General features: G+C 38.6%; 1 protein-coding gene and 1 long non-coding RNA gene across 3 annotated transcripts in view; one reads left to right on the plus strand and one right to left on the minus strand.

Moving 5' to 3' along the window:
* Nucleotides 1-3,455: 3,455 nt before the first annotated feature.
* Nucleotides 3,456-6,137, minus strand: LOC106517267 (uncharacterized). The gene is made up of 3 exons (XR_001310182.1): nucleotides 6,037-6,137; nucleotides 5,294-5,477; nucleotides 3,456-4,982 (listed from the first exon to the last, which is right to left on the minus strand). It is a non-coding gene; the product is annotated as an uncharacterized LOC106517267 (long non-coding RNA).
* Nucleotides 6,138-11,919: 5,782 nt separating this feature from the next.
* inppl1a (inositol polyphosphate phosphatase-like 1a) overlaps nucleotides 11,920-22,539 on the plus strand; it is a 37,895-nt gene continuing 27,275 nt past the window's right edge. For both annotated transcript variants that reach the window (XM_014008018.1, XM_014008019.1), the window contains exon 1: nucleotides 11,920-12,370. In XM_014008018.1, the coding sequence (XP_013863472.1) occupies nucleotides 12,195-12,370 (176 nt within the window). In that variant the 5' untranslated portion in view covers nucleotides 11,920-12,194. The remainder of the gene's footprint in view (nucleotides 12,371-22,539) is intronic.

A 22,539-nucleotide genomic window follows, 5' to 3' on the forward strand; every position in this document is an offset into this window, starting at 1 on the left:
ACACACACATACACACACACTGTGAACTTCTTGGTTGCTCCTTTTCCATCATTTTGTTACGCTGCTTTAGATTTCTATCTGCTGAGTTATAAAATTTAAGATTTGATCCTGAAGCTTCCTCCTGCTCACCTCATCTGGGTCCTCACATCTAAATCCATGACATTTTATAACAGTTTCTACCATGCTGTGGAATATCAGAAAGATCAAATTACAAAATGTAAAAATTATTGCTGTTCAGAGAACCAAAGTCAAACAAACGATACTCATCATTGAATACGGGGTTTTCTTTCACAGGCCATTTCTATGAAATTGGATAAATTAAACCCACATTTTTTTAAATAGAGCAGCTCTTCTTTCTAAAAAATATGATGTTTAGTTATAAATATATACACACTTAAAAATACAATTTCAACACCAAAGTGTAAGAGAAACAAGTTCAAGTCAGGAGAGCAATTTTATTTCCTGGAAAGTATGAGAAATCTGTAAAAATGTGGGTATGAATAAATAAATTAACTATTACCTCTGGACTAACTACAAAAAAAGTGCCACTTCACTGTATGACTCTTCAGGCTATTTAAATTCCTCTTTTGTTAACTTAACCAGCAGTGAGAAAAACCATAACTTAGCTTGTTTCTGGGGGAAATGTTCCTCTACACTGGGCCTCAGCGATCGCACCGTTGCCTGACCGCTCAGGACCATGCCAGTGGTTAGTGGGTTCCAACGCTCGGCAATTATGAGGCTCCGATCCCCATGGTGTGTGTTTGGGTGTGTGTTGGGACAGAATGGAGAATGGGAAATAGAAATAATCTACCACCATAATCTATGACAAAGTGTTCATGTTTTTATTTGTGTTTGTGTGCCTGTGACGTGTATAGTTATTGGTTTAGGTCAGGGCTGTCAAATTCCTTTTCACCAAGGGCCACGTGAGCATTATGACGACCCTCAAAGGACAACTTGTAATTAACTTTAACATTTTATGTCTAACTTCAACTAAAGGTAAAATATCACGTTCCTCGTCTCATTTCTACGGCTGAGCACTGCTAACAAACAACAACTGAACTCTACGCAGTCGTTCCTGCATGGAAACTGTATGACTAAATGTGAAATATTCTGTTAAAATTAAGTTTTACTCACTGTTGAGTTGTGATGAGTCTTGACTTCTGAACTCTCCCACTTTCCTACAGGGAAATCCCATGCATAATCGCCATGCATCATGGGAGATGCAATGCATGGTCAATGCTGGCCATAAAGCAGCTTATTTTGAGACAATAATACTGGGCTATTCAACTAAATTGCTCAGGAGGCCACAGTTACTCAAAGCCACTAGCTCATGGGCCGGACAAGTATTATTATCCTTTAAATGTGTTTATTTGTTGCACTGAATCATACATTTAAAGTTCAACATTGCCATAAAAACTTGAATTTAAGCCTTGAATTTTTGTATGGATTTAAATTTAACTGTCTTTTTATAATCAATGTTTCATGTAATGAGTTTAGTAAAGAGTCTGAGTGGAAGTGGGAAACAGCTGGATGATTACAACTGACAGGTGAGTGTGGCAGGCTGGAAAAACACTAAGAAGCTGGGTGAGGTGAAAAGGGCACAGGAAACTGAAAACAGGAAATGAGAAAATAAGACAATACCAAACAATGAAAAAACAATCTGAAAACTACTAACAAAAATAACCATAACACAAGAATCATGACACTGACAATAAAGCACAATGATTATAAGTTTTTCATTGGTGCAAACCTCACATTCAGCTCACGCCATGAATGCATTTTCCCAAGAAATATGGCACTGCTGTTACAACAAAGAAATGATTGACCAGGCACAAATTTTGTATATATTTTGTGCTTTAGTTATGCAACAGTGACACGGTTGGTAGAGCAGTCATCTCCCAATGAAAAGGTCGCAGGATCACATCCCAGCCAGTTTGATGGACTTGTGGCTTGTCCAGGGTACTGTATGTCCCGCCACTTGTGACTGAAACATGGGCGCCCATGACCTGGAAACAAAAATAAATAAACACATCCATGAAAAATGTAAAGAAGTTGTGGTCCTTTTTCTAAAAGTCGACATCTATTGGACTGATATTTTTGCAGTCTGCTCAGACAGAACTTTTAAAATGCCAATATTATCTTTTTTGAAAAAAAAAAGACTTCGGTTCTAAAAGGTGCATCCCACAGATCTGATGGAGACTCATTTGTTTATTTTTAATTCAAGTTCAGGGTTGAAGGATCCTGTCTGAATTAAACATGAGGAGTTGTCATCATAAAATTAACACACAGCCATGTCTAGTTTATGCATTTACATTTATTTACCCAGGCAAACCTCATTGAGATCACAGATCTCTTTAGTAAGGGAGGCCAAGGCCTGATGGTAACCTAACATTTATGTTTTCAGTCTGTGTTGGTTCTAAGACTGCATTTGGATTTTAGGTTTGCAGTTCTGCAAGAATTTGTTTTTCTTTGTTTTATCTTTGTGGCTTTCCTGTCTTTTTACCATACTTGTCCCGGGTTTGTAATCCTCAAGTTTGTTATCCCTAAAGTCCTGGCTTTCCTTTGTGTGTTTGTCAGATTCTTGTGTTGTCATGGTCTCCTCACGGCTGGGTTTGTGTGTTTAACTGTGTCCTGTCTGTGTGCAAACACAATGATCCTTTCCATCATGTCACCTCAGGTGTTAACATTTCCTCAAGTTTTTATCTGTCTTCATTTTGTCACTCATTCTCTCAGAAATCCATCCATCCATCCATCCATCCATCCATCATCCATCCATCCATCCATCCATCCATCCATCCATCCATCCATCCATCCATCCATTCATTCCTGAGTCAGGTTTAAAATTCTTGTAGCTCTTAAATAATTGATTTTAAGCTATACATTTTACTAAATTAAGCTAATAATTATTAAATAGTTGTCAAATTATATTTGAAATATTTGCAGAGAGGCTGTCAGTCTTCAATCTGACATATTTAAAAAAACTAAATCTTGACAGCTGCTGGAGAATATGGGGAAGTAATCGAACTTAAGAATTTTTTTTAAAGTTGTAAATTAAATTTCTCTTTAACTTAGTCAACATTTGTTGTGTATGTTTTTTTCAATGCTTCATTAAAATATCTTAGTCGGGTCTCAAAAGTAATTTTAGAGCGGAAAGCTTATATTAGGATTGTGTTGCAACCAGAGGATCTGAAAACATTACATGAATGACAATAATAATAATTCTGCTTTAAACGGTGGCATGCAGAATATTCAAAAGCAAAAAAAGTCTAACTTCTATATGTTTTTGTCGTAGTCAGACTCATGCTTTCTCACAGGTTTTCTGTGTGTGTGTTACAATATGTACATGTTTGGTGGTGTTTCTGTGGAGCAGGGCTAGTTTGTTGGTGTGACTTTAATACGTTAACCCTGACCAGAGACAACAAGAGGTAAGGAACACAAAACAATCCAAAGCCATGTAATTTGTTAAATGGAGTAGTTTTATTGTGATGAAATATTTGCTTTAGACTTTCCAGCTCTTTGTCTGCAGACATATTGTAAAACCAGACACAGTTAACTCATACACATACACAACCAGAAACATGTTGCCTCTGTGGTTATTAATACTCAGCTCTTCTGGGGTTGTTGGGTAATACACACACACCTCCCTGGCTGACTCTCACCCTCCCTCTGCACGTTAAGCTCTTACTCCCTTTGTATTTATGAGAATTCACAACTCACTTAATGAATCATACTTATGATGGGAGAGGAATAAAAAATGAAATCACAGTAATGAGCAATGTTGAGCGGCTCATTTCATGTGATCTGCAAGGCCTCAAGATTGGCAATTACACTTTCTGTGGTGTGCATGTGTGTGTGTGTGTGTGTGTGTAGGAAGTGTGGGTCTGGAAAAAGAATAAGATTATGTAACTATAGATTACAGCTTGTGTTGAGAAACTGCGGCAGCCTGAGCTCTCCACAGGCTGCAGGTAATCAAAGAGGAAATCCCACTGCGGCACTGATGGTTTTGACAATACAGGCCACGACTTAGACCGGCTCAAACTGGTTATTCTTTTTATTAACGTGAAGGAAAAGAGGGTCTTATGCAGAAGAAAATGCAGCATCAGCCAACTTCAAGCTAAAAATATTCAGCTAAGTTTAGCATGAAGTAGGAAAAAATGCTTACAACAAAAATGGTACTAAACTTTACTTTCTTTCCTGCAACCACATTTTAAAAGTAGCTACAAGTAAATTTAACATGTTGCCAACAAGAAACCCAATGGATGCATATGCATTAAGGTGTGCAGAATAACTTAATGTTGCTGATTAAACCACTTTAATGTTAAACTAATCACCAGAAACAACACGTAACTTTAGTGTTTAGGCCAGAAAATCTGCAATGATCAGAACTGTTGTAGTCATTAAACTTTAAAAGAGGCAAGTGTGGGGCAGCAGAGCACAGTCACGTAGGTCCACCACCTCCAGGCCGGTGAGTGAACTCAGATCAGGAAGACTCTTTAGCTGATTTCCTTTCAAAGTAAAACCCTTTAGTCCTGGACCCAGACCTAACAAGGTATCTTTGGACATTAAGACAGAGAGAAAAAAACAGACAGATGTCTTGAAGTTACATCTACAGAAGACAAAATGGCTGAAGCTTGGGATTTAACTGAAAAAAAAAATCTAAAATTGATGTTTTTCCATTCCCATCTGATCCATAAAAAGTCTTTTAAAACTTTGTGAAATGGGCTGGAAAGCCTTTGGTGCAACCCAAGGAACCAGGTTTGTGGACAGGTTCAGCAGGAGTGTTTTCATTAGTCTTAATTTAAGCATAAATGTAAGCCTTCATAAACCTGAACTATGACCAAAACCCTCTTAGAATAACTGTTGTGTATTTCATGTTTCTTCCTGATCAGTGTCCATGTAGCACAAACAAAGCTGCTCCTTTCCGAGCAGGATCAGTCTCTCTCCACTGCTGTGCCACATCGGAGACTGGACCTGAACGCCACCTGGTGACAGAGAAAAGGAGAACTGTGATCACAGTGCAATCACACAAATATAAAATATTTTTGAGGACGAAACAATTATTCTGTATGTGTAACAAATTGCATTAACAGAAAGTGCACAAGCACATGTGAATACAGTTTATAGACATGAGCATTAAAACAGCTTTATACAGTATAGATTTAGACAATGTTAGGATATCAGGCACAACCAGCAGCAGCACATTTGATCTGCCCAGGATTCATTTTTTTTCTGCATGAAGCAAAAGAAAAAAACAACTCTAATTATTGAGAACATTATCACTCAAATGTGCTACCTTCAGCTGGGACTTGAACAGAAACACATCCTCCTGGGGACCAGAGATAGAGTTTGCTGTTGCCCGTAAACGGAGCCAGCTGCGGGCGTTGGGGGTCCCACTGAAAGCAGCATACGGCTGATGTCTGCTCCAGCACAGCCTCCAGGCTCATCTTCTGCATGTCACACAGTAGTGGCCATGTTGTCTATAGGAACAGAAATGCACATTTACATCTACTCTCAGTTTTAAAAATTGTGTTGTGAAATCTTAGCATGGCCATAAAAAAGGGTCAACAACTAAAGAGGGCAGCTGTGGCAGAGTGGTTAGGGGAGTCGTCCTGGAACCAGAAGGTCACTGTCAAGTTCTTTTATTTTTCTTCAATGCCTGCCTAAACTCAACAAGGCATTACTTCAACAGAGGACGCTGGCCAACTCCATTCATTCATRTTTTTAGTTTATTGGTTAGGCTGATGTCGGTTGTTGGGTTACAGGTTGAAGATGATGTTGAACATTATTGAGATTATATGAAATAGACTGATAACCTTAAAAAGAGAACAAAATTAGTTCATCATACCAGATGTCAAATAATAAACTTCATTATTTAAATCTTACTCTAATCATTAATCATTTAGGAGTCAGCAAAATAAACTTAAACTATCCAGTATCATTGAGAAGTTAATACATTACATAAATCATCAATCATTTCCTTAAACAAAATACTTACCTTCATGTAGAACAAGTAAAATAAAAAACAAACAAACATACCAATGGCGTCTCTGTTGGTATCTTAGCACTGAAGCAGGGTAGCAGCAAACACTTCTCACAGGTTCTGTCTCTAAACCCACACCTGAGACCAAACAAAACCTGGATACCTGATTAAAAGGCAGTTTCTCACCACCTTGAATGTATTCAAGTCACCACACCCATCCAGGTATACTACAAACACTGCCATCTAGTGCTAAACAATATTATTATGAAAATAAAGAGAAGAAAAAATACATTTGACTTAAAACCTCCCACTTGAGCTCCTGGTTACTGAACCCAAGGAGGTCACATCATTCAAGTCTTTGTTCTTCAATGGGGAGCAGGACAACCAAACGTCAAACATCACGGTAAAGAGTGGTAGCTGGAATCTTAAATGAGAGTCTTTTTGTCTTTTTCTTTTTGTCCACATTGATAGGTTTCCAGATTAGGACTTTGTAGCTTGGAAAGTTTTCATATTTACATCTCTCACAATTCCTTTTTGGTCAGTATTGACACTGATCACTCTGCCCAACTTGTACTGGTTCCTTAGTGCATTTTGGTCAGCCATCCAAACTACATCTCCCACTGCAACATTTCGCTCCTTTTTGTGCCACTTGTTTCTCACAAATAAATTATGACCAGCTAACTGGCTCCACTTCTTCCAGAATTTGTTCACTTCGCTTTGGATATTTTGAAGTTGCTTATATGGATAGCTTTCAAATTGGAAATCTCCTGGATCACCAATTGGACTTGCCCGACCTAACAGGAGAGTGTTAGGGCTGATGTTCTCTACACAGTCCTCCCGACTCTGTGTTCTGGCATCAACAGGCCTCTCATTAACCAGGTTTGCAGCCATGAAGAGAAATGTTTGAAATTCATTTCATGTGAAGATCCCATCACCACCAAGGTTGGTTAAAGCACGCTTTACCAGTCGGACTGCAGCTTCTGCAGCTCCATTTCTGTGGGGACAGTCTGCAGGGTGAAACTTCCAAGACCACTGTGTTCCACATCTGGATGACTCTTCTGCAATTTTGAATTTGTCTAACCTGTCTAGAAAGTTGTGGAGCTCCTCAAGTGCAGGCTTAGCACCTATGAAGTTTGTACCAGGATTAGACCACAGTTTTCTGGGGTAACCTCAAAGGGAAGCAAATCTCTGGTAGCCAAGGAGAAATCCCTCAGAAGAAAGATCAGCAGCCACATCTGTATGGCCCTGGAAGCCATGCAGCAAAACACAATGCCCCAAACTTTTAGCTTGACTCTTTTCCTTATGCCCCCTTTCCTCAAATAATGGCCCCCTGACCCCCCATATTCCGGCGCCAACAGATCTACAGTGGTAAATTCAAAGGGATTGGCTGGGTTTGTTCTTTCAGATGGAAGGTCACTCATGATTTTGTTGACATTGTCTTGCTGCAGCTTTTTTGCAGACTACACAGCTGTCAACTAATTTCTTTGCAAGCCTTCAGCCCTTTATTACCAGGCCTTTCTTCTCATCATAAGAAGGGTTCCTGCTTCATGGTTAGCTTGGTGTACTTCTCGTGCCACATGTGTTGACACCCATGCTTCATATGGTAATATAGGCTCAGCTGTTTTGCTTTCAGCAAACATTTGGATCCTGCCACCACAGAGTAAGAGTCCAGAGTACTCATCTTTGTGCACCACCAGTCTGTTTAAAGTGGTTTCTGGGAACGTTACACCTCCTGTGTGGCAGCAAATAGATCTCCAAGTGCATCTTCATGTTCCAGCACTGTTAGGACAGTTTTCTTGACTTTTTTCTGGTTCTTTATCTTTCTGTTTTATTTCAGGCCACTTTTTACTGCTCGCTGAACCCAGGCAGTAACATTGAACAGTCTGGACAGGGTACTGAATTTCTCCATCTTTACAAAATTTTTGATTCTGTGACAGGCAATTACCCTCTTTGCAGCAGTGGGTGAACTCACTTTAGTATCCCTCAAAGTTGACTTTATTTGCACAGTGTCACCTGCTTTCTGTTTTGCTTGTGTTCTGGTTACAGCTGATGTGAAGGCTTTTTTCTGGAGTTTATTTACATTTTCTCTAATCTTAGCAGCAATATCTCCAGCTGATTTTTTTGGGCCACTCCTCCTCTGGCCACCTCAAGAACTCTGGTCCATTTTGCCATATTGCGTTCTCTTTAAGTTCTTTGGGTGAGCTTCCCTTTGTTGCAATGCCAGCAATGTTGGGCTCTCCAGGTATCCACCACCAGTCCTCTACTGGCCCATTTCTTTGGATTTCGCCAACACGATTTTCAAAAAAGTTTTGGTAACCACAGCTGACTCTTTGGATGGCTCCGAGGACTGTTTGACCGTCCACTAGATGAATCCATTGCTCTACTTCCATTCTACCATGTTTTCCAAAAATATTTTCTGAGTCTGGATGCAAAGACAGCGCCACACATTTCAGCCTTGACTATGTCTCCTTTCTGATTCAATGGTGTCAGCTTGGCTTTAGACTCTACAACCCGAACATCAACTCCTTGCTTTGTGTTCCATCTCAAATACAGAACAGCTCCACATGTTTTGTCTCTTCCATCTGAGAAGGTGATCCCCCATGGCTTTCCTCTCCAGTCAACTGGTGTAAGGCTGTGGTGGAATTTAAGTTTTCCAAGTTCAGAATATTCTAACAGTTTGATGGCTTCTTCTCTGAGGCCTTCTAAATGTGGTTTATCCCATGTCTCTCAAGCCAGCCTTTCACTCTTTGCTTCTGGGAAAGCTTTTCTCACAAGGATTGCACCTTTTTGTTTGGCAGGTGTCACCAATCCAACCGGGTCATAAAGTCCAGTGATTTGGCTTAAAAGCTCCCTTCTTGTTAGTGGGTCAGGTGTTTCAGGTCTCACCTCTTCCTTGAGAAGATTTTTTCCAATCCTAATCTTTTCTTTCTTTTTGAAAAATTGATGGAAATTAATATGTAAAACTTGTCTTCTGCCAATTGATAGCCAACACCCAAGGCTTTGTTGTCCTCGTTTCTCATTTGATTTGGCAGAATGATGGTGTTGTTTTGTCTTATTTTCATTTCTGCAATCTCTTGCCTCCCACTTTGGCTTGACCAGACCCATGGTTTCAGGAAGAAGCCTCCAGCACTGAGAACCTCCTCCACTCCCTTTGTGATCTTGTCCAGTGCCTTCATATTGTTATGAGAGGTCAAAATGTCATCCACATAACTATCCTCTTCAAGTACGTTGCATTTTGGTGTTGACTGGGACTGCTTGGAACCACAACAAAGTAGGTACTAAAAAAGAGCTGGTTCCATGAATCTGGCCTAAAGGCAGTGGCTTGGAAAAGTACGACATGAAGTGGCACCATAGTGGAAAAGGGAGGATGCCTCAAACACATTGTGGAGTGTGTGTGTGTTTCTACTACAGAGTGAGGACCATTTGCGTCATAGTTATGGGCTACAGGCTATAGGCTACAGGTAAGGATTGCAGGCAGAAAAAACCCAGAGCACAGGCAAACTCCAAAATGTAACAAAAAGATTTATAACAAAAAGGGAGTGTCGTGGAAGCAAAACACTCTCAAAGACTCAGGAGGGAGGAAGACAAAACAATGATCCAACAAAGACAGGAGACAAGACTCAGAATATAAAGCAAACAAATTAGAGACAATCGGAAACACCTGGAGAGACACAAGAGGGAACAGGTGAGCATGGGCGGGGCTGGAGGCAAGACAGCAGGGGAACAGAAAACACTAGAAAACAAAAGCAAAAACACAGATCATGACAACTATCAAAGTGAGGTCTTTGATACAAAGCGAGGACCTCTTCAAAGTCTTCACTTTATTTGCAGATTTAACTTTTCAGTATGTGCCTAACACCCTCTGCTGAGGTAGAAACACACCACAGCTGTAAAATCATGCAGGCTTGAACAACAGCCGAGACACAGACAACTATAGAAAAAGATTCTTCTAAACTAATAACAGTTACAATAAATTACAGATAGCAGAGCATTTTTTTCTGTTACTCACCCTTTGTAGCTTGAAAAAAAATGCCTGTAAAACAAATTACTTTCACATTACTACTTTTCATTTGTAAATATAGAGTAACTGCACAATCAGTTCTAGTTTTTCAAGGTTTTAATGCATCATTTTAGCCGATGTGAAAGAATTTATCAGTTTTATCTGTGTTTACTTATGCATGCATTTATGTGCCTTTAACATGCTCCAGGACAGTTGATCATGAATTTCATCAATTTGGAACAAAGAAATATGTTCTAATAACAATCAGAATAACATAATATTTTACGTTAATCACCAGAAACCACATGTAAACGTGTTACATAGGTTGAAGAATAAGTTTACTGAGTTTTACAATGTGTGGTTTAAATGAAAGTCTTTAAAATATAATCTGAAACCAGAAGAGCTTTAAGTACAGTTACATTGTATCTACTCATCCACTACTTAAAGCCTTTAAGCTGCAAAGTCAATTAGGAACTTAAACGCCATGAAAGTATAAAAGTGATGTGATTTGTGTTGTTATGTTACATTATGAGATGATGAGTGTTGCAAAATCAGGGTGTAACTGTGAAAGCTGAGCGTGGATCCAGTTTATTCTACTTTATGTGCTCTTTTCTGATGTGTGACAGCTTTCGCTTCCATTTTTCTGTCTGACCAGTTGGAGACTGACAGGGTGGGCTACGCTGCAACCAACTAAAAGATTACACAAACAAGCTGTAAAAATATAAACTAATTGGAATATACTAGATGTGTTTTTTTAGCCTAGTAAAGCAGTTATGCAAATATTTTACTTGTGTATGATTTTGCAGTTTGGCTCCTCCTCTGCTCAATAATTTCAATGAACAAACCTGCATCTGGTCCATTAAAATATCAGTGAACCTTGGAATACCCACGGAATTATTTTACTGCTGATTTTTCTCTAAACCTATAATATTGTGGTTAATAAATCCCATTTGCCATCATATTTCAGTGTGGAGCCTGCTGATTTTTGCTAAATGAATTTGATTATATGTGATGATCTTGTTATTTAATTTATCAAGTGGTTTTAGTTGTTTGTATTGTGATTTATTACTTTAGCTTTTAAGCTATTTGGGAATGCAGATGTAGACTAATATGTGTAATAGTAGGTTTATGACACAGTGGATTCATGTTCAGTAAATGCATTAACCATTTTGAATAAATAAAGATTAAAATGACAAAAAATATATGGCAAATCTGAAAGGAGAAAAAAGTAAAAAAAATACTGGAAGATCTTATTAAGACAGATGAGGATCTGAATAAATCTTTGGGAAAATTGTATACTTTTTAATTGTCTAAAACCATCAATTTAAATGTTTATTAACATTTTGACACCCATGTTTTCAAGAAAATACTAAGTTGCTCAATATTGATAATACTTATTTTTTTTTACTTCTTGCCACAGCATGAACACGTTGGGTGTGTGTGGGGGGGGGGTATGTTGTTTTCATTTCTCCTGATTTAAATGTAAAGTGCACTTTGTGATTGTGCATTTCAATGCATCCCATTCTTTTATTTAGCAGTCAGCGCTAGCTTTTTTAATATTACATTACAAGTGTTTGGACATGTGTGACTGGTTAAATGTACAGTATTCACCTTGCCAAAATTGAGGATTTGTGTGCAAGTATGTTGAACAAATACTTGGCTCCTCCTCCCTCAGCTCCTGAATATTCTGACCCCTTACTCAGAAAAATCCTAGATCCACCACTGCCTTCAATCATGCCTACACGCTTTTCGGTTCTACCAAGCTGAACAAAGTTAGTTTTATTTAGAAATAAGGTAGCTCTAATAAAAGTCCACTAATGTAAATAGACTTTTCTTGTTTTATTTTGAAAATCCTGACCGGAAACGCCGTGTTTACCTTCCTGAATGCCGCGCATGTGACGCTGGTTCTCTGCGCTGCCACTGTGGATTTACATACCCCTGATTTCCGTGGGACTGGGGAGCGGATGAGGGTGTTGTGCCTTTCAGGAACTGAGGGGAAACAGCCGCAAACAGCGGAACTTTTACAACAACAACAACAAAATGGACAACTAGTCGTGCCGCCGCCGCTTTTCTCGGTCGGGATACCGTTAAACTCTCGGCTCTCCGCGTTTCTCACTTCGGCTCGGTTCGTTTTCTTCTTCTGCTTTCTCGCCTGGAGTCGAGGAGGAGGTTTTTGTCGGTGAGTTGTTGGACCCGGTTCGAAGGGCTGTGGCCATGGCCGGGGGAGGTGGCGGAGGAGTTTCTCCGCTGGGGCCCACGCCGCCGATGTGGTATCACCGGGACCTCAGTCGAGCGGCGGCCGAGGAGCTGCTCGCCCGGGCGGGCAGAGACGGCAGCTTTCTTGTGCGGGACAGCGAGAGTGTCAGCGGAGCGTACGCTTTGTGTGTGCTGTGAGTAAGCCTCGTTGGCCTTTTTTGTTTGCAAATTAAACATGGTCCAAAACGAAAATAAATAAACTAGCACGCATGACGTTCCCAGAGGGTCAAAAGTCACTGCTCAGGCTGTTGTTACTCTGCAAAGCTGGGTTTGTATAAGTTATAAATAAACGACTGCAAACCAATGTGTTTAAACTGAAGTGGGTGAAGGCAGTGTTTACTTTCTCCTTGAAAGGAAATGAGTAGGAGAAAGCTTTTCTGCCCAGTGAAACTCCAGTATGGCACAACTTTCAGGCCTGTCTGTCTGTCTGTCTGTCTGTGGTGCCTGCAGCAATGTTTTTTACAGGCTACTTTGCTGCTGTCGGTCTGTAGGCTCTGAGCACTGAACTGAGAGGTTGTGAAGATGAATGAAACCATGGTTTGAAGCCTTTGCTCTTGAGCTATAATTTAAGGCTCATATAAGATAAGTGTGTCTAAGGAGTTCCATGTGTTTTCACAAACCCTGTCACCGATTGACAACATTGTGTGTAAAGCTGTTCCCGTTTAGTGTGACTTTTAAAAGGCCTGTTTTTCTTTTTAAAGTAGGTGATGAAACCTCCACCCATCTTTAAACGAGGAAGACTTTCTTGCCTCCAGCATCCTTAAAATTCAGCCAACGTCATCACTGAAAGAAAGAGTCGTCCATTATGTTTACCAGCAAGTCCATCACGATGCATAAAGACAAACAACCATTCACAGCTTCAGTCACACCTGCAGTGTTTCCCAAAGTTGGGGTCGGGACCCGAAGTGGGGTCCTGAAACATCAAGGTGGGGTCCTGAAAAGATTTTCTGAATTAATTACATTTTTGCCCTAGTTGTTACAAAGGAGTGAGGTTAGTATACTTAAAATGGATAAATTGTTACTATGCCCATGTTTTGTTGGCCTGATACAAATGTTTATCATCCAAAAATAGCTGGGGGCTCAGGTCTCTGCTACTGTTATTTTGTGGGTCAAAAGCTGAAAGTTTTGGGAACCACTGCACTTTGGTTCCCAAAGTTGGGCTTGGGACCCAATTATGGGTCATGAAGCACCTTGGATAATCTCCAGAAATCAATTTAAAGGGTAATAAAATAATTGCTGATGTAATATTTCCCCTATAATTATTACAAAAACAGAAAATAAGTAAAGATAAGTATTTATATTTGTGTACACGCTGTTTAGATTGTCAAAAGCCTTTGTTTTTAGGATTATTAACAAAGTTTGTGTACTGAGACCAGTAATATTTGGGGTCACAAGTTTTTGCCATGAATATTTTTTGGGTCAGAAGACAAAAAGTTTGGGAACCACTGGTTCAGAGTACCTGTTGAAAGCCCACACATGCACAGAGAGAACACACAAACTCTGCCCAGAACAGTCCCAAGCTGGGATTTGATCCTGCGATCTTCTCGCTGAGAGGCAGTTCTACCAAACGCACTCCTGTGTCACATCAGCAGATAGAGCTGCACAACAAAAAACGTGTCTCAAACGTGATCAGGGAATGAAATGTTAAACTTTAAATCCCCCAAAAACATAAATATCACCTGGCAAATAGATGTCAAAACAGATACATATAGACAACAGGTTATGCAGGAAACAAAAGTCTGTGTGCCTCAAGGGATCTTTCAGTGGTATGACCTACATCCCCTCTGTAATAGTTTACCCCATGCTTTGTAGAGTGTTTATACATGTACACCAGCAGCTGAGCATCATTTTATACATTTGCAGGCACATTTATCACAGTTTTCTATCATACATCAACTTAAAAAATGTGAAACCTTACACAGAAATAACCACCTGGATGAGCGTCTTGAATCTCTGCCTCCATAATCCACGATTGTTCCAGGGGTAGACATAAACATTTTTTAGGTTGTCCGAAACAACCTATTTTCATTTGGGACAACCAGATCCTGTCTCCTGGTTGTCCGGTGGACAACCAAGGAAAAAAGACCTTGATTAAAGTTCTCTGCCGCAGGTGCCCATCATTTGAAAAAATGAAAGGGAGAAAAAACTTGGTAAAGCTGAACAGAACACTAAACTGTAACTTTTAATAAGGTCATTTACACAAGATACTCCTATTTAAGTGAAAATGTTTGACCCATGAGCAGAAAAAAGCTTATGAGCGTTGGGTAACCTCTAGATTTTATTAACAACATTTTTGCTGCTTTACTCCCTGAGCCTTAAATACTCTATTTCAAAGAAGAGAATGAGGAAGTTTTATTCACGCAGATCCTGTCAACCTGGCTGACTGAGAACAATTATATATAAAAACTTTGTCTACAGAACAATATACTTGTTAAATTACATTTTTCTTGAGATTCTTTTGGACAACCAGATTTTGTCAACAGGTTGTACGTTGGACAACCTGAAAAATATCCTTATGTCTACCCCTGTGTTCTTTAGTGCAATGGTTTTCAAACTTTTCAGCATTTGGCCCACATAATAGCAGTGGCAGAGACCTTTGCCCCCCACTAATTTATGTTGATAAATATTGGTATCAGGTCAAATAAACAAAGACATAGTAACAATACTTATTACGCTACTTTTATTCATTCTAAGTACACTAATTTTGTTCTTATGTAACAACTAAGGCAAAAAATATATATATTTGTCATTTTTAAATTTGATTCTGAAAATCTTTTCAAGACCCCACCTTGATGTTTAGGGACCCCACTGTTGGTCCCGACTCCAACTTTGGGAAGCACAGCTTTAGTGTAAACCCCTATGCGTTCTGTTGTTATGTGTAATTATCCCTTTCTGACGAACTGCTTTCTGTTTTTGCCATGCAATTCTTTTTAAAGCAGTAACTTCTTTTAATCTTTTATTGTTTCCTGGATGTATGTAGAAGATTGTTTCGCAAGCAGCAACATTCCTGGCACCAATTTGTTTTTATAATTTAGTCTCTTTCAGTTTTAACTTTACCCACTTTGTTTTATCAATCAAGGTTTGCATGAAAGCGAATTCTACAGCAGAGCGTGTTATATTTAAACTTCAGCAAATTCCAGCATGATTCAGTAAAAAAGACTTGGTGGGTTTAGTAAAACAAACAGAGACTAACTTTAAACTCCCTCCTGCAGACACATGAACTCATTCAAACCAAAAGCAAATTAATGAAAACGGAGCAAAACAAAAACTATGTTGTGGCAGTAAGTTTGAACCCAGATTATGTAAAGCAGTGTGGCTAAATTTGTGTCATTAGCAAAGGAAAAAAAGGCTCCAGAAATGATTATTTTGGGTGCAGAAATGGCTCATTGCTTCACAGCATCCCTGAGACTGAAGCGGAACGATCAGCAGATAAGACGAGGCATTTATCATCATCACTTTATCAGGGCTGATGTGTTAAGTAAAGGTATTTCCTGCGAGGACTATTTGAATTACCAGAGGTGTGAAGCGGCTTCAATCACTGAGTGGTATAGTTTTAGTGAGAAGAACAGTGTGCTATCTTGCACCATCAACTCGGATGTGTAACATGATGCTGAGCAGGATTTCCTTTAATCTCATGTACGACTAAAACTGAAACTATAGCTCAACCAAACTATCAATTTGTTAACTTTGTAGCAATTTGAATAATTCTTTTCAATTTATTTTTGGGGGGACTTAAATATGGAAACACCCTAATTAACTTCCAGTTCTATTTTTAGTCATTATTCCAACACCATGAGTTTCCTAAGTGCAGTTCAAATTATAAACGCTGCCACATTTCCACTGCCTTTTTAAATCAATACTAATTTAATAATGACTATCTTTTAAAATGATTTCTAAGTTGCTTTTACACATTATTAATTCCATCAGAACCAAAAAAAAGAAGCAGCTATTTCTCAGAAAGTGTCGTTAGTGCACTTACATGTTAATCATGTTTCTTCCTAGGTTTTTTTTTTTATATACTGAGTTTCACATTTTTTATGGTACGGCTACACCATGTTAGAAAACTTGAAATGTTAAGTGTTAATGTAAAATAAAGTGATGATATCAGCAGTGATGAACTCACATTTCCCTCACTTTCTCTTGTGTCATCACGATCATTTACTGTAAACCATGTGTGGACATCAGGACCACTAAGAGTCTATTGGATTATTATTGCCTTGCAGAACATGAATACTTGGTAATTGGAATATAATAGCTATAGTCTTTGCAGTCGTTCATATTGACATTGGTATTGCACTAACTGATAAAAGCGATGACAAAAAGGTTTGGATATATCGTGCAGCTCTAATTTGTCATTAAAGTTGAACAAAAGTTGTTTTTGGGTTTTAATTTTTTTTGTCTTTCATAAACTATTTATTTTTATTAGATGTAAATGACAGTTTTATCAATTTATTTTTGTTTCAAGGGATCCCTGATTAGTTGTAACATTAGACTTTATTTAATAAACATATTTTAACTGTAAAATAAAGACTGTAAAAATACTGTAGGATGTTCAGTTTTTATCATTTTTAAACTAAAAGTTTAAAAATATATTACACGGATGGGGCCATTTTATTTACACGCAAAGCATTCTGGGTAAATGATGACGTGGATAGGTCCTCGGTGCGAGGCTGATAGCGAGCTATATCCACCCTGAAGGTTAATCTTGGACAATATCTGATGATCGACTCTTTTAAATGAAACCAGAGAGCGTTGACAGAGAGGAGAAGGTAGAAATGACTCAGCCTGMAACTGAAAATATGGATGGAGGACCTCAGTTTAGCTTGTTTGTCGTGCTAGCGCTGAGCTAATACATATGACAATATAGCGTCGGCGCTAGCGCAAAGACAGGCTAAGCTGAGGTTCTTCTTCCATGAAGCAGCTCTTTTGGCCTCCATTTTTTACAGTCTTTATTTTACAGTTAAAATAAATGTTTATCAAATAAAGTCTAATGTTACAAATAATCAGGGATCCCTTTCAAGCTTCACACTGGTTAAATCGTCTTCAGTCTCAGACTTAGTTTTACCTTTCTGTTGACGTGGACAGAAAATCAGCCGTTGCATCAGTAGGATGTGGTTAATGGGGTTAATGGGTCATAATTTCAGTCCTGTTTCTTTGGAAGACAGCAGAAACAGAAAGTTGTAAATTAAAAGTGTTGCTAATAAAATGAGTCCAGGGGGTGTGTCAGTCCAAATTGGACTTGAAGACTGGCCTGTTTGCGCTTGAAAAAAAAATTATAGTTGGCAAGAGCTGGTCAAAGGGAAGGTAACACGAACAAACTGAAAATCAACTCGTTCTCCAGTCCCTGTCAGCTAAACCAGGCTGACCTCAGAGGAAGTAGGTAGAGAGGTGGTCACCCAGATTTTTAGATGAAGTGGTTTTATTAAAGGTTTTAAAAATCAAAACTAGATCAAGTTCTCATAAAGTTTTGCTGTGAGGGTGGGGTGGCATAAATAATTTTTAAGAAGCAGCTTAACTTAAGCAACTTATAAACAAACCCTTAGAACTTCTATTCAATAAATCAGTAATGGACAAACACATTTGTAAAGAAATGTATTTTAGGAGATTTTTACACTCCTTGCTTTTGTTCAGTAGACTTCTGTAAATCTGTACGCTCTAAATTGTTTGTTTTGTTTTGAAAGGAAGTGGCTTATGGAGCTTGCCATTGTAACTTCCTTTTTTAAGACTTCGGACACATCTGTTGTTTGGGAAGTGTTTCCATTACCGGTAGTTTTTTTTTTTTTTTTTTTCTAAAGCTGACTCCAATGTCTGTCTGAAAGACTTTGCCTTTCATTTCCTCTTAGTGCACTTTTCCAGTGTCCAAAGTTTGAATTTTGTCTGCATGCAAGTTTTTACTACACAAACGCTTCTTCTAGGTCGTTACTTTAACCCTTTTACTTTTTAATATCCAGGCGATAAACAGGGGTTGCTTACTTGTCTGCTGCTGAGTCGGTTAATACAGGAGTTTTGGCACTTTTCCAGTCTGGAGCATACAGGTGTGTGGTAACACAATGCCAAGCAGGAAAAACATCAGCAATGACCTTAGAGAAGCAACCGTTGCTGTTTATCAATCTGGGGAGGGTTAAAATAAATTTTCAAACAATTTAGATTAGAGTCCATCATTTTACAGATGGAGATTATAAGCGTTGCCAATCTTCCCAGGAGTGGACATCCCAGGTCAGACCATTTATTATTTAATTTAATTTTTTATTTTGATTATTGTGTTTATATGTTGATTATATGATTATATTGATTAGAGTGTTTTTTTATTTGACCATGCACTTCTCAAAGAAACTGTAAAAACCCACGAGCTCCATCTCGGCCTCCACAGGTCTCAGTAAGCAGCAGGTTAAAGGTTAAACATCAAGACAGTCTAATTAGAAAAAGACTGAAAATGGTATGTCTTATTTGGACTGGTTTAACCCCCATAAATCCCAAAACCTTTGGGACCAGGTCCTTTGAGATGAGACCAAAGTAAAGATAATGCACATATTTAATAAAAAAAAATGTAGCATATGGAAACAAACACGTTATACTTATGTCTAACACCTGTCAGTGGTTGTGGTTGAGTGCTGATGGTTTTATCTTATTTTGCAGCCACAGGTTCTGGATACCATTCGTTAACCACCGATTTCTCTGTAAACCAAAGTGTTTTAGAGTCAAATGTGGGTCCATCTGTCCGACAGCTGAAGCTTGGTCCCAATGAGTGACATGCAGCAGCAGGTCAGAGAGCCCAAACATGGCAGCCAATCTACAACAGAATGGCTGAAAAAGAAAAGAATTACAAAATTGTTGCATTTGTCCAGTGAGTGCCTAGAGTGTTGTTTGACTGAAACGCTGTGGTAGGACCCTAGGAGAGCTGTGCACAAAGAAATGTTTGCAACGTAATGAGCTGAAACAAGGTTGTAAGCACAGAAGAGACTGCTATTTTGTGTTATGGCTGCTGAAGGAGGTTCTGGTAACTGTTGAACCATGGGGTAAACTCAGTTTTTCACACACAACTTTTCTGTTTTGACTTCATTTTTGTTTAAAAATTATAACATGGTTGAATTTATTGTGTGTTTTTTGTACACATGACCAGATCGTTTTTATTACATTCTGTTACAAAACACCCTAAAAAAATGTAAAACGTGGACTTTCTTTTTCCTGATGACTGTAAAACAGCTGTAGAATAGTATTGTTCAACTTTGAACAGCGTGATGAAATATTTAAAATAAGTTCACAAAAGTATTTTTAGATTTGTAAGAATAGACATTCCACCCAGCAGTTAAAACGAAATGCTAACAAAATCTCTGGCACAGAAACGATTTAACTATTTTCTATTTTTGTGTTTTCCACAAACACGTCTTAACATGTCACAGTTCAGGCTGCATGAGTTTTCATTTCGCGTGCGCGCACGCGTGTGTGTGTGTGTGTGTGTGTGTTGAAATATAGATGTTTCTGTCAAAACACTATACTGAGAAGGTTAGAGATACATGTGCTACTTTTTAAATGTTCGATTCTGTTGTTTTTTTTTTTTTTAAAGTAGAATCATTTTATGAGTTAATTGATAATGTAGTAATGAACTGGTAATACCATAAGCAATTAAATCTATTAAACACTTCCATCCTAATGAGTAAAGTATTGATATGTGGTACCAGTGCATAGATTTTAGTATTTCAGGCAGACTTTCATTTTGTCCAGTTATTCAGCCACAAGCAGAGTTTTAAAAACATATTCATTTAGACAACAGTTAGTTAGCTCTGTATGAGCTGTAAAGAAGGGGGAGGCTGTGTTTATTCTTTAAATGGGACGGGGGGGAGGGGGTGATGGACTGAGACAACAGGACAGAGAATCAGTCTTTGCCCTCAACACAGACCTTTGACAATGCTCATACACTAAACATGCAGTTTATCTCTGTTCCACAATAACCCTCACTGTCATTCCAGTGTCTTCCTCCCCCTCTTGTTAACGGAGCAGCTACAGAAACAATAGTATTTACTCCACAGACCTGCAGAGGAAGACACACTAACACTGCAGTCTGTCCTGTGTATAGATTCTGTGCCAGGGGACCTCTGATGCATTGTGTTAAGGACTAAATAATTATTTTCTTTTTAGTGTTAAACTGAGATGACATGAAACTGTATTGGCAAGAGCCTGAACTAAACTGGCGCGTATATAGGAAGTTCTAAGTGTTGAGAAATGTTAGTTCCACATTGTGCTGCTCTGATTTTAACTTGTGTAACTATACTGTATACTCCTGATCAAAATCTTAAGACCAGTCAAAAAAGTGCAAGAATTTGCATTTTGCACTATTGGATCTTATCACAATGTTAAAAGAAGAAATCAGTGCAAGAGACAAGAACTTTTGAGCAGGGAATTTTCTGAAAACTGCATTTACACTCAAACATGATTTTTTTCAGCTGATCAAAAGTTTAAGACCATAGCTCAAAAAAAAAACAATCTGAAAACCTTCCAAAACAGAAATCTAAGTGTCAAAGAAAGGACTCAGTAATGTGTAGCTCCACCATTCTTGTTGATGACTTCAAACAATGGTTTAGGCACACTTGATGCCAGTGCTTCCAGGAGGCTAGTGGGAACGTTGCTCCAAGTGTTGAAGATGGCTTCACGAAGGCCATCCACTGTCTGGAACTGATGTCCATTTTTGTAAACTTCCCTTGCCATCCATCCCCAAATGTTCTCAGTTGGGTTTAGATCCGGGGAACATGCAGGATGGTCCAAAAGAGTGATGTTATTCTCTTGGAAGAACTCCTTTGTCAGGCGGGCATTGTGAACTGCAGCATTGTTCTGTTGAAAAACCCAATCAGTACCACACAGACGAGGGTCCTCAGTCATGAGGGATGCCCGCTGCAACATCTCCACACAAGTTAGTTTCCCTGTTGTGTCAAACCACCAAATCATTTAAAATCTGCACATCAAGTGAATCAAGTGTGTATTATCTGTCTAAAAACTTGATTAAAGATAAAAGCAGCTAAACATATTTATTTATTATTTTCTCTGATACCCCTGGGGTTTAGCTGATTGTGCCAAAATGTAATTGTACACTGCATAAACTATCCATCTTACCAAGTTTTAAAACCTTATATCCAGCCAAAAAGTCTTTTTGATCTTGTTTTGAGACTGATTTACTAAACAAGAACTGATTACGAAGAACTTTTTTTTACAAGAACAGACAGAAGATTACAAGAACTGTTACGACCAGAGGTCTTTCTTCTATGTTTATACTAAAGCATGGAATGACATTCCTCAAAACATAAAGTCCATTTTAAAACTACAGCCCTTTAAGAAGAATCTTGTCTGCCATCTGCTGGACACTTTTTGTTGTGCTCATATTTAGATGTCCTATTTTGCAAATGCTGCCTTCCTGAAATTTGGTATGCTTGTTTGTCTTTGTGTCTATGGTGTATATGATGTGATTATGATGCTGTAATTCCGAGTGTTTTATGTGCTGCAGAACAGGAACCTTCTGTAAAACAGCAATTATGCTGAGTCAGGCTTGATTTTTAGTAATCTTTTCCTGTTAAATCAATGAATCAAATCAAATCAATCAAATCAAATCTTTCTCCAAATCAAACACCTTATTAGTTTTCTCCTAAAAATTTAGTTTTCTTCCATGATCAAAGTAGTTAAAGTTTCTTCTCCTGGCCCAGTACGGATCGTTGTTTATTCCACATGACTGTGCTGAAGGAGAATGTAAGAGAGTTTCAAGAGTTTATAAAATGTGACATCATTATATTAAAGTACAACACAATATTGTTATAAGATTTAGTTCAAGATGTAAAAAGCTACACCCACCGTAGGTGAGTACACGCACTGTTTAAGAAGAAATACAAGCATTACACCAATATTTCGCATGCAAAGCCACGCTAAAACATTCCCATCTGAAGACCGATAAGCATTTATTTAACAGACAAAAAAAAAAAAAAAAGGAACCACAGCATTTGTTTGGCAAATGTAACCTTTTTCTTTACTGGTCGAATGAGCTGGCCCGATGTTCAAACATGTAAATCATTGTTCTCCTGCAGGCCAGTTGTCACAGCTGGCTGATCACAACATTGGAGCATTGATCTGTGAATGGCTGGAGAGGGACAAACAAAACATCCCGTGGTTTTAGTGAGAAACACCGACCACAGCTCATGATATGACGCTGTAAACCGTAAAGATTATGTCCTGTTTGGTTGTATCGTGTGAGAGGATGGATAAAGCTTTACAGCTGTGAGAGACAGCAACAGGCTGGAGAGATCTGTGTCTGGCGACCCCCCCC

Source organism: Austrofundulus limnaeus, unplaced genomic scaffold, assembly GCF_001266775.1.
Source record: "Austrofundulus limnaeus strain Quisiro unplaced genomic scaffold, Austrofundulus_limnaeus-1.0 Scaffold46, whole genome shotgun sequence".
In the NCBI taxonomy this organism is placed as follows: domain Eukaryota; kingdom Metazoa; phylum Chordata; class Actinopteri; order Cyprinodontiformes; family Rivulidae; genus Austrofundulus; species Austrofundulus limnaeus.